This window comes from Xenopus laevis, chromosome 1L (genome assembly GCF_017654675.1).
Source record: "Xenopus laevis strain J_2021 chromosome 1L, Xenopus_laevis_v10.1, whole genome shotgun sequence".
Lineage (NCBI taxonomy): Eukaryota > Metazoa > Chordata > Amphibia > Anura > Pipidae > Xenopus > Xenopus laevis.
Genome location: NC_054371.1, coordinates 161,080,723 through 161,093,803, shown reverse-complemented (window position 1 = coordinate 161,093,803; position 13,081 = coordinate 161,080,723). Strand labels below are relative to the sequence as shown.

General features: G+C 36.3%; 1 protein-coding gene across 1 annotated transcript; it reads left to right on the top strand.

The window, feature by feature from the left end:
• Window positions 1-3,078: 3,078 nt before the first annotated feature.
• crybb1.L (crystallin beta B1 L homeolog) lies at window positions 3,079-11,127 on the top strand. Its single transcript, XM_018226752.2, has 6 exons — window positions 3,079-3,171; window positions 4,020-4,157; window positions 4,643-4,761; window positions 7,488-7,620; window positions 10,176-10,318; window positions 10,841-11,127. Exons 2-6 carry the CDS (start codon window positions 4,044-4,046, stop codon window positions 11,013-11,015), a joined length of 684 nt encoding a protein of 227 aa, XP_018082241.1. The 5' UTR covers window positions 3,079-3,171; window positions 4,020-4,043; the 3' UTR covers window positions 11,016-11,127.
• The last annotated feature ends 1,954 nt before the right edge of the window (window positions 11,128-13,081 follow it).

Here is a 13,081-nt window from a genome sequence, read left to right as displayed (position 1 = left end):
GCAGGTGGAACAATATACTCCCTAGCACAGTGATATCCAGCCGCAGGTCTCTGGTTATGACTGAACAGTTCTGGAGTTCTGAACTTAAACACAATTTATACAGGGATTTCATTCCTTTATTTAACAGGCAGTGTTTTTAAATCCAATAACAAATATTATACTCTCTAAATAAATGAGACCCTATTCAAGGTACATTTAAAAACCTAGTCAAGATGATCCCAGAAATAATACAGCATTCAATATTATGATCCTCTTTACAGATCAACATGGAAGCAAAACAAAATGTTCTTTCAGACTTCAAACTTAAAAAGTACTGTGCAGTGTTGTTCCTTTAAAATGAAACAAAATCTTCAAAAAGAAATGCACAGAAGACCGCTTATTTAAATGGAATTTTATATATATATTACTACAAATGCGCTACATTACTGAATGTGCATTTGCAGACAGTGTCAGACCTTTAAAACAAAGTATAGAGTAGATACAATAATTCACTACATGTATAAAGCACAGTATACACCTGCTGTAACTGCTCATGAAAAAAATGTATAGATCTGTTAGTGGCCATTGAGCCACACTGGCCAGTTTCTCTGCCTGCTTATAAAGAGTCACAACACCATCTCCTCATCCACTGTCTTACCATGGCCTATACTATACCTGATGCTGTATGCATGCACCCAACATTTAGTATTTCTCAACCATTCTTTTGTTGACATAGGGTGGTAATACCTACTGGCTGTGTCTCAGTTCAGATCATGATCTGTAAGGTTTATGCATGTTTCCCCATATCTTTGTGAGTTTTTTCAGGGTGCTTTATTTTCCTCCTTAAAGGACAAGGAAAGTTAAACTAAAGAATTAGGCTAGAAATATTGTACATTATGTTTTGGGCTACTGTACCAGCCTTAGGCAACCACAGCTCTTTATAAGGGAAGATCTGTGTCTCCAAAGATGCCCCAGGAACTCTGATGAAGTGCCAATAGAGAGGGCACGAAACGCGTTAGTTCGCACCACTTACCCACTGCCTGTTATCACTTTTTGCAATCTGAATAAAGCCGCTTTTTCAAAGATGAAGTGTGGCGAGTCTTGATGTGGACGGGCCAGCGCTGAACAGCGATACACAGATTTTGTAATGCCCCAGTAGCTACCCATCTTTTTTTCTGCTGATTCACTGCAAATGCTCTGTGCTGTTGTCACTTGCTGAGCTTAGGGACTAACTCGCAATATACAGTACACAGATAGGGGCACATTTACTAAGGGTCGAAGTAAATTCAAAGGATTTTAATCCATCGATCGAAGGATTTTCCTTCGATCAAAAAAAGCTTAGAAAGCTTATGGGGAAGGTCCCCATAGGCTAACATTGAAGCTCGGTAGGTTTAACGTGCCGAAGTAGGTAGTAGAAGTTTTTTTTTAAAGAGACAGTACTTCGACCATCGAATAGTCAAACAGTCGAACGATTTTTCGTTCGAATCATTCGATTCGAATTCGTAGTCGAAGGTCGAAGTAGCCTATTCGATGGTCGAAGTACCCAAAAAAAACTTCAACATGTGAAGTTTTTTTACTTCGAATCCTTCACTCGAGTTTAGTAATTGTGCCCCATAGAATATAAATGTTACAGTTTAAGGCTAGTTAGTAATTAATACAGATAATTACTACAAGACCAGCATTTAATATTCCGCCCCATAGCATCAGCTTTTATTACAGACTAACCTTATTTTCTGATTGATAATTTGTGACGACCCCTAAGCTTAGCTTCTCAACAGCTGCTCAGAGCCCACTGAGCATGTGAGTATCACAGACACTTTCCAAGAAGGTGACCCCCTGTGACAAGTTTGAAGTTCTGTATCATTGCTGCTATTGAAAAGCTGAAACTTTAGGCTGGTGCAATAAGTTCAGTATATAAAACATGGCATTTTTAGCCCTATTAATTTTTAGGGTTTAGTTCTCCTTGAACTCCAGAAACATACAAATAGATTAAACTAGCTCCAAATGAAACTGACTCTTGCACAGTGATTCCCAACAAGTCGCTCATAAGCAACATGTTGCTTACTAATCCTTTGGGTGTTGCTCCCGGTTTCCTTAAAGCAGATGCTTGTTTTTGAACTCCTGGTTTGGGGGCAGGTTTTGGTTGCATGAAAACCAGGTTTACTACCAAACAGAGCATCCTGTAGGCTGCCAGTCCACATAAGGGCTACCAAATAGCCAATCACAGCCCTTATTTGGAACTATTTTCATGCTTGTGATGCTCCCCAACTCTCTTTACATTTGAATGTGGCTCACGGGTAAAGTTGGGTACCTCTGCTCTAGCACCTTCCTCTGCATTATGTGTATGTGACTTTATTTTAAGCATCAGTTAGGCAGGGACTGACATGAATGCAAAATAAACACGGTAAGCACTGTGTAATACATCTATACCATAATATAATAAAAAAATAATTAAATTATAAATTCTTTAAAAAAGTAATCTCTGACATGTAATTCTTGTAATTGCGTTTCTATTTATCCTTCCTGCGCTGTATTTTCTAATTTATTGTACTCTTGTGCACTGAACATCATTCAGAGCTATATAAATAAATGAACATGCTTTTATTAAAGCATTCTGTATTGTCTATACGTATATACTACAGTCATGGAAATAAACAATAAGCATATTACAAATCCTGTAGTACTATATCTTGATATTCTGTATCCACACCGTTATATTTCTATGTATATGTGGTCCATTTTTCTCTTTTTGATGATGCAGTACATGAACATGTTTAACAGTACATAAAACAATTAAATCATATAAATGTTCCCAACCCATTTTCTTCTATGACGGCTAACACACAAGCAGCAAAGTAGTAGTGATCTTGCTGTAGAAAAGCTGAGATTTGAAATAATGTTTTTAACTTCTATAGGATGGAAAATAACACCAGGAATTCTGCTCTACATGTTTGCACTCTTGCACACCAACAATGCAAACTGCTTGGTTCAGCTGCTGTCAATGGGAAATATTTCCCCCTGACTTGATACATTAGAATATGTGATGACTATGGCCTTCCTAAGAAGATACTGATGAGTTATGAGTTCTATTGTGTTCAGCCTCTCTAGGTTTGCTCTTGCCAGAGTATAAATAGTGTGTTGTACTGAACCTTCAGCAACAAGCCGGGTAACCAACAAGAAAAAGCTCCTCAGGTAAGAGCAAATGAAGTAGCAAAAACGTTGTAAATTGTTGGGTTGAAAAAAATCATGGGAAAATATAATTTAATAACTTAAGACTTTAAATCTAACCAAAACATAGCCAAAAATAATTCTAAGTTGTTGCTCAACAATTTTTCTACCAATAGCTTGCTCTCGAATTATAGATTTATGTTCACATTGTAATTTATCTATGCATTGCTTTATGCCCAGCCTGTGGGCCTCCACAGGCCTCCACAGTTGCTGGACTCGTCTGAAAGATAAAAGTCATTAAATATTTTGTGCATCTGATGTTTAGCTTTTTAATTTGGGATCACTTATTATCCCATTATCCAGTAAGCTCTAAAAGCTTCCCTATATACCCATTTGCTTATTCTCTGTAGCAATTAAAAACTTTGTTGTACTTAATCATTAGTAGCTATTATAAATCTATATTGAAGGCAAAACCTTTCAAATGTTATAGTAGCTTTGAGGCTCCAAATTACAGAGAAACCTCACATCCAGATAACACTCAGCACCAAGCACTCAATAAAAGATCTGCACAATATATTGTTATTTTGGTTTACTAACTCTTGGGAAGTAGTCAGGGCAGCTGGTGTGGATGTGATGGGGAAATGGTAGCACAGCTATGGCCTCAATCATTGTTGTGGCCCTGAAAGTCAATATTTTGTACATGTGGGCAAATTAGTGAGGTCTCAAATGTTACACCAATACTGAAACCCAGAGGAAATAGTAAGGATAAAAAAACATGACTGTCTTGCATTACTCATTATAGCATATCCTGTAAATAAGTGATCAAAATGATCCTTCTACTTGCTCATGATATTGTTTGCAATTTTACTCAGACTTGCAACTTTTTGCACTGCAAAATGTCTCACACATCCAAAGCTGCTCCTGCCAGCCATGGCGAAAAAACTGTTCCAGCACCTGTTCCCACTGCCAAGTCCACAAGAACTGGCGAGCCCCTTAATGGAACATTCAAAGTAAGAATTTGATACATTGATGACATTGCAACAGCTACTGTTACTAAAATATAGCTTTATGTTCTTTGAGTTTTTTGGTCAAGATGGAAGAGTAAGTAACACTAATTATTATTACCCCCCTCCCCAAGTATTTATATATTTATTTATTTACACATGTCTTGTCATTGTAAGTTCCAGATGCGGAAGAGTGAAACCGTGGACATATATTTATATAATGATTACCCCAATCTAGGTATATTCGTAGGACAATAAAGAAATAAATAATTTATAATAACAACATACATGGGAACCTACTGATAACAACCAGGGAGCTTGTATGTAATGTTCACTACAAGTAAGGCCTTTGAGATAATTTCGATTGTCAAGCCCCATTAAAAAGATATGAGACCTAGGCTTGCTGCAGTTTATTAGGGTACACTAAGCACTTTAATACTGAACTGAACATGCATGTTTAATCCTGAAACCAAACATTATTTCTTCTGCAGATTGTGTTGTTTGAACAGGAGAATTTTCAGGGTAGACACATGGAACTCTTGAATGAATGTGGAAACCTTGGGGAAAGAGGCTTTGACAGAGTGCGCAGTGTTATTGTCGAATCAGGACCGTAAGTACTATAAGCATTACAGGACATTTTTTAAGTTTACAGCAGACCGTCAGATATTAATTAACTACACTGAGCATGTGCGTAGTCTTGGTCTTGCAAAGATGTTTAACAAAGTAACAAGATGACAGCCCCCTTTGAAAGCATAAATCATTTGTTTAATTAGGCTTCTGGTGCAGTAAGTTCATGTTTATGTTTAGTATACAAAATACAGCATTTCTAGCATTATTCTATTTTAGACGTTAGTTCCCCTTTAATAATTATTACTTATACTTTTAAGTGATGACCATATTGTCTACAACTACTACTCAAATGGCATTTAAGAGTGTGTCTTAGTCTGCCCTATTGTTAATTAAAGGAAGACAAATTCATTATATGAGACAGCATAAAATAATACTGTGACTGCACTGCATTCCTACTGCAATATTTGTATACAGTCTATTCTCAAAACTGATATTATTTTTAGAGCAAGCATACATTCTGTGATTTTAATGGAAAACTTGAAAAGGTAAATGTTAATAAATAGATTCAAAGGGAAATTCCTATAGTAATTTGTCTTAACATATAAGGGAAATTATTATAGCTTAGTTTTACACTAACACAAGATAACAGCAAGATACAGTCCTATTGTATTGATTCTCAGCTCCAAAGGGGCATCAATCTGACAGTGTATGTCCATTATTTGCTGGCAACAGATTATTATTATTTTTGCTTCAGCAAAGAAGTAGCTATAACTTGAAAAGATCAAAAGTACCATATAGAAACGTAATAGCTACAACCAGGGGCTAATGTTCAGTAAACAGAAAATTGAAAGTGACAGTGCAGTGCAGGATGTCCTCAGCTGATTTATGAGTAGTTCTTTGGTTTTGACATTTTATAGAAATGGAAAACATAAAAGTGGGCAAATGCTTTTCTTATAGAATGACTTACATCAACCTGTTTGAACAAAGAAATGGCAATGTATGATTTATGAACTGAGGGAACAATACCCCAACTTACCTTGCAAGATATGCCTCAATAGATAAACCTTGGCATCACTGAAGCACTGAAGTCTACAGTACGCAAAAGCAATGTGCAGTATTGATTCCCTACAGTTACTTCAACAAATATTTGCTTTGCGAAACCAATCAAAACATTGCTTTTAACATTCTACCTTCACTAGACAATTCAATACTGAATTGCTTGGGAAACCTGTGCCCATGTTATTAAAGAAGTCTTCATTTGTATGGCACTAAAATTATTAGTGGATAAAAGAATAAGATAAGAAGTGATAAAATATCCAAATATGGTAAAGTACAAAAGGTAGAGCACAAAGGAACTAAAATAAAGCATGAACCATAATATACTAAAGTCTACCCATACTGAGGAACCCTCCTATAGATAATAATTTGTTTCAAATGTAGTTTGGGCATTTTGTAGTACAGCCAAAGGTAAAATGTATAACTGGTAGGAACCGCTTTTGAGCTATATCAGAGCATGGAAACAAAACCCTTGATTATAAGTAATAATAAGCACTACTTGTAACTAACCTATTTTCATTTAATTTGTCTAAATGTGTTTTACTCCAAACTGTGCTGTTCTGGAAAAAAATGACCTGAGGATATCACAAAATAGAGCACTACACTATGGATCTGCATTATGTGTAATAAATAAGGCTGCAGTTAAATGAGTGCATTCAGTGGGTGTATGGTGTTGAAAGAAATGCCATTAATTAATTACCTTACACACATACTGTTACTAAAACACATGCTGTTATTTCCGTCACAAATAAATGCACTGTGTTTTCCTATATATACTCGATTTTTTATAATAAAAAAGGGATACTGGATAATTTCCTTAATTTATCTTGGTAATGATCCATCTTTATTGTTGTTAAAATATTATTCAATGAGGCTTGCTCAGTTCCCAAGCAATGCTACTACTACAGCACCATTTTTGGTTAAAGAAATTGGATATATGTTATAACCATCTAAACAACGATCAAGATTAAATGCAGGTATCAGAACACCCTAATAGAGGACATCTGTCTTGCAGCATATAGTATGCATAGCCATTTACATTTCAAGAAAAAGAATCCAGCACCCAATAGACTGCATTTACTGCATTTAGCATGATTTTACAGATGATTGACTTTACAGAGTAGAAGCTGTAAGTCCACAGATGCAAAATATGCATTCTACTGTATGATCTCATGCTTTCCCTTTCTCATAGTGTTTTTGTGACTGCTATGTATGAGGTTTATGTGGTCTGTGATGTTGTTCTAGTTTCTGCATCTCTAACACTGACTGACACTAAGTGGGCTAAGTGGGCTACTTACTAAAACTCATTTTCTTGTCTGGCTTTTTGTGGAAAAAAGAACTCTGCTGCAAAAAGCCTGAATTCGAAAACCCCGCATCTCAAACCTGTGAATGTCATGTATAAGTCAATGGCAGATGTCCCTATCCCAATTTAAAGATGTCTTGGTCTGCACTGGGTTTAGCCCTAAAATCTGAATAATTTGGGGGTTTTGGGCAATAACACAAAAAAAATCAAGTGATTTGGGAGAAAAGTACGGAAAAATCGTACGATTTGGGTTTCACTCAATTTTATCAAGGTTTTTCCCAGTCTGAATTTTTTTAGTTTCTAAATAAGGCAAAATCGTACATGGGAGTTTGGTTGAGCTTTTTTTTTTAAAAAAATTAGATAAAATTGTATTTTAGTAAATAACTATATATATTTTTTTTCCTCAGTTGGGTTGCCTATGAACAGTCCAACTTCCGTGGTGAGATGTTTATCCTCGAGAAAGGAGAGTATCCTCGTTGGGATACCTGGTCTAGCAGCTACAGGAGCGACTGCTTCATGTCCGCTCGCCCCATCCGAATGGTAAGTCATTAATAACTGAAACATTTTTGTTACAGTATGTTTTAGGAAAATATTTTTGATAAACCTCAGTACTTGCATAACATGTTTAAACATATAATTACACATTTATTATTACATATATAAATACTGTATATGCCGTAGTTAACACCTTGCAAGAATTTTCACTCTGAAAATAAAGGCCTTCTGCGATCCACCTGTAAATCCACCTGACCAGCTGTCAGAATATTTAAGGTTTGATTTTGGACCTAAACAGAAAAATGTATGTATAGCAGAGAAGGCAACTACCTTTCGAACATGTTGGAGGGTATACATGGGAACATTGTGCCTTTATCCAATAACCCTCAGCAACCATTGACGAAAGCAAAGATCAAATAAATATAGGTGGATCAGAAAAACAATGTAGATATGCATAATAATAAAGATATCTAAATAAATCTTAAAATTTTCTGTTACAATATATAAAGTAGATGTCATGAAGGCTACAGTCTATATACTCTCAAACTGACAGTATTCATAATTGAATAAAATTGTTTTACCTCTTTAAACACAGTAATTGTAAATTAGCTATTATCCATACTGACTTTACATTTTTTTTGGATCTGGTTAAATTTCAACGTACATGGCTTCTTTGGTTGTCATTTCTGAGTTGTAGACTAAGATAAAAAATAAGATTCTCTGGCACCGTTCCATTTCAGAATCAAACATTTGAATTTTATCATACCTGTCTTTTCTTAGCTATTGTTCCAAACCCATTTGATTCAGGAGTCCAGTTCCTGCTTTTAGGTCACTGCAATTTAGATTCAGAATCAGAACATCGAAAAAACATTGCTGGTTCTTTGCCAAAGTAATTTCTAAATCAATATTTTATTTCTTATTAATGATTTTATGCTCCAAAGCAGAGTAAACTAGAGTGACCTACATATATCTATAGAGAAAAGTACACAATGTATTATGTGCAAAAAGGGAACAAATATGAGTATTTTTGGAAGGACAACTGTTCAAATTGAAAGGGAAAGCACTTTTAATATAATTCAGTTGGAAGAGAATTCAACTCAGTTGAAGATCAAGGCATGTGTCAGTGTTAAGTTGTGGCATGGAAGGGTAAATCAAATTAATGTTCAATAAAAGAAAAGTCTGGAAGGCAAGTAATGTGTACTGTACTAGGTTTCACAAATAGCCACATCAGGTTATTACAGAAATATTAATAGATAACATTTATCTTTTCTTCACTAGTTTTGAAGAAAAGTTTCCATCATTTCAGACACCATACAACAAACAATAAATTAAATGAAAATGCAAGTAAGCAAAATGCAACTGAGAATAGAAGTGATAACAGAATACATATAGGAAGCAATGTTGTAAATCAGTATTACCATATATACACTAAAATGAGAAAAAATCCATAATTCCTGTTTTTGTAACCAGTTTCTTTCTCTATTGCTGGTGAAGAAACTGGTTATTTATTGAAACATGGACATAGAGGCAAAGCTTATAAATGGAGATTAAAAATGTTCTGTTTCTGTTGATGTAAATGTTACTTTGAGCGAATTCCAAACTAGAAAGCTTTTGAACAAGGTATTGCATAAAACAAAGAACAATTAGGATATGTAAAGTTTAAACTGTTGCTTATTAGTGTCATCTTATCATGCTGTTGTTATTTTAAGTTGAACTTACCCTTTAGTCTATTTTATTCTAACAATCTGATTCAAAGCTGTTTGCACATACAGGGGCTAATTTACTAAGCGGCGAAAATTCGCCAGTGACGGCTTCTCAGGCAGCGCAACACTTTGCCAGGTGAAAATTCGATCAGACAACGCAAATTCACTAACATGCGAAGTTGCGTCCAGGGTGGCGAACGCTGGTGAAGTTACGCTAGCGGTAATACGGCAAGCTGAGCGAAGTTGCGCTAGCATTGGCTAACAAGATGAATGGATGTATATGTCACAGCAAATACATTACACTACACAAGCCCAGGGAAGCTTAATAAAATAAAATAGAGTTGTTATATTGCTCTACACATGAGGCCAGTGTATAGTTTATGTGGCATATGTTAGGAAATGTAGGGGAAGCTGGTTACCCCAAAAAATGTATGCTCTTTTGCAGCCTATCACCCTGAAAAAAGACTCCAGCGTTTTTAAGAACTTAGAAAATGTTTCAACTAAATTTTGAGGCATTTCGCCTGGTCTGAGGTTGTTGAAGGCAAGTCTGGCACAAGAGATAACGTTCAGTAAACTCCACATCTTTGCGTAGTTACGTCCCTTCGCCAGAGCGCAACTTTGCATGGCGATTGAGTGCAAATGCGTGTCAGCATCAGTCTCTTTCGCTAGCGAAGTTACGCCTGCGCCTGTTAGTAAATCGGCAAAGTACCTAAATGACATCACACTGGCGAATTTTCACCAGCGTTAGTCACTTCGCCCTTTAGTAAATTTGCCCAACAATATGTTAGACTGTAACTGACCAAAACAAATATGCAAATTTAAGGTGAATTGTAAAAACTGAAATCCATCATCCCAGTTAAATTTGTTTATACATTTTTGTTGTTTGAACACCTGCAGGATAACCAGGAACATAAAATCTTCTTGTTTGAATGCACCGACTTCAAGGGCAACAAGATGGAAATAATTGAGGATGATGTGCCCAGCCTGTGGGCCTATGGTTTCTGTGACCGGGTGGGAAGTGTAAGAGTACCCTGTGGAACGTGAGTAGTAATTGTTCCCTCGAGAAAATGAATTATTGATTGATGACAATCAAAACTAAATGAAGTAAGGTGATGTCAAGAAGGGTATGTTTTGTTATGCATACCCAGGCAGCCTAAAGTAGTAATTACTCGTAACACATTATTATGTGTTTTATCAGAACTTCACACTTCTAATTTAGGGTCAAGTTTATATTATGAGACATCTCCTTTATAGCAGCATTCTGTAAGGACGCCTTGCATAATATGATATGCCTGGCCTAAAAGGTCATACTTCTGCTTGTAATTTTTTAAGCAACTACAGTCACACTTTGTAATGTATAGCAATTTAAAGAGTGACCAAAAAAAGATGCATGTATAACAACTGTCTTAGTTTAGTATATGCAACATTTTACAGATACAAAAAAAGGGATCCAATAAAATAAACAGGTTTGCCATTTATTGCTGGTGGTATGGCCAGTTTTTGGGTATATGAAAGGCATCACTGGAATTATTTATCTAATGTCATCTTCCTCTTGTTTGTAGCTGGGTTGGATATCAGTATCCAGGCTACAGAGGTTACCAGTATTTGTTCGAAACCTGTGATTACAAGCACTGGAACGAATGGAGTGCTTATCAACCCCAGATCCAGTCCATCCGCCGTATTAGAGACAAGCAGTGGCACCAGAAGGGCTGCTTCGTTATTGCAGCAACCAATTAAAAATATAAGAAGTGGCTCTAAGCTGACAGAAAAGACAGTTGTATATTAAATATGTACTGGATGTACTTTACATTATGATGCAAATAAAAACAATTTCTGAGGTCTAACCAGAGCTTATGTTGTTATGTTTTTATTTACAAACCTCATTTTACTCACTTTTATAAACTTTAAAGAGGAACTATCGTGAAAATGAAGACTTAATATAAGCTTCCTCATACTAAAGTAAGAAGCTTTCTAATTACAATCAATTAAAAATTCTGCATCAAGTTTATCTTCACTATTCCTCTCTCAGCATCTGTTCCTCTTTATTCTGTCTTCATGCAGCAATTGGGTGTCAGATGAATGATCCAGGTCGGGCTTCTTTTCTTAGCAGATGTATTAGAGCTAATTCAAATAACTGATTCCAGTACAAACAAAATCTAACAAAAATGACTGCCTTTTTCACAAATTCTGCATGTAGAGAGATAGGTAAAGAGCAAAACCAGGTAGTGAATGGATAGAGCTGGGAGGAGGAGATAGTGGTCAATGATATAAATTGCTTATGAAATAAATAGTAGTATTAGTAGATAAACTATTAGTATATCTAATTAACTGTGGACCTAAATAGTTCCCCTGTCCTAGAAGATGATCCTCTAAAAGGTATTTTATACTATCATCGTAACATTACCAGGCAGAGCATTTTGCATACATACATGTTTCCCTTTTCAAAACTATTTATATTTAAAAAATGTGCTTAACTGAATAAATTCCATGCAAAAATGATGCCAAAATATTAATTGCAGAAAAATCAAAATGAAAGCAGGAAGTACATGGTTTATGTTGTTAGAACAATTAGAAAGTGATATTATTTAACCTGTCCGATCAACTAAACGACCAATCGCCATGGTATGAAAAATGTCTGAACATTCCGCACCCGTTCCGAAAAATTTACGAAACATTGATTCGTACGACTTTGCATCTATGGCCAGCTTAAGTTGAAACCAATCTGGCTCCAGTTTTCATTTAAAACAATGGGATCGTCTTAGGTCAGAGATAAAAAAAAACCTTTGATTCCGAAGTCGCCTGAAGTTGCCTCAGGATGGGTGACTTCAGAAAACGTATCGCCTGAAGTTGCCTCACTTTGGGCGACTTCAGAAAACAAATCGCTCTGAGTGATTTCATTTCTAGCCGGAAGGAAGGCTTTTCGGGGAGATTAGTCTCCTGATGAAGAGGCGATTTGTCGTGTCTTTCTCTGCCCTAAATAGGGTTGCCACCTTTTCAGAAAATTTTTACTGGCTGTGGTGGGGGTGGGCACAAAAGGGGCAGGCCGTGATGCTAAAGGGGGCAGAGGCGCGGGGATTGTGACGCAGAAGAGGACAGAGCTACGTCGCGTGATGGGCAGAAAGCGAAGAAAAGGTAAGCTTGGAGTGGAGGGCCAAGGGCTTTTGTTAAGGGTTTTACAAATTTACCGGCAACTACATTGTCAGTAAATTTGTAATACCAGCTCCGGCAGGGTTTTTTACTGGCTTGGCCGGTAAAATACAGGACAGTTGCCAACCCTAGCCCTAAAGGACATTACTTTCAGTCAATATCACATATAATATCACAATATTATCTTCTAAACCGCCCTTTTTTTGTCCCTAGATTGTGAAAAATCTGGCCCTGGTTTTAACGCACTCTGATGCCACAGTAGGGAAAAAAAGAGCCTACAAACTTTTGGTCCATTTCCCTCATTGTACTCTCCTAAAATTAGCCATTGTTTTATTTTTATATTGGTAAAAAGAAAAAGCCTTTGTTGTCACAAAACCACTAAAGATGACAATTTAACTACATTCCACATAAACTCTTTTCTTAAACTCTTTTCTTTTTGGTTAAATTAGGAGAGGCTGTGGTGACATGCCTTGCAACCAACACGAAAAAAAAAAAAAAAATCGTTTTATTTTCCTGCCTGAAAAATGTTGGAAGCAGATACATATATATATAGCACGTGTTAGCTGCTCAGGCTTGTGTGACACTGTCTCATGCACTCTCTTCTTGCTCGTCACACCCCCAAAGGCGGAAACGTGCAGCGTCACTGCGCTTATATA

Coding starts and splice junctions, on each gene's coding strand:
- crybb1.L (XM_018226752.2), top strand. CDS start 4,044: ATGTCTCACACATCCAAAGCTGCTCCTGCCAGCCATGGCGAAAAAACT. Junction 4,762..7,487: donor GTTATTGTCGAATCAGGACC/GTAAGTACTATA, acceptor TTTTTTCCTCAG/TTGGGTTGCCTATGAACAGT. Junction 10,319..10,840: donor GTAAGAGTACCCTGTGGAAC/GTGAGTAGTAAT, acceptor TCTTGTTTGTAG/CTGGGTTGGATATCAGTATC.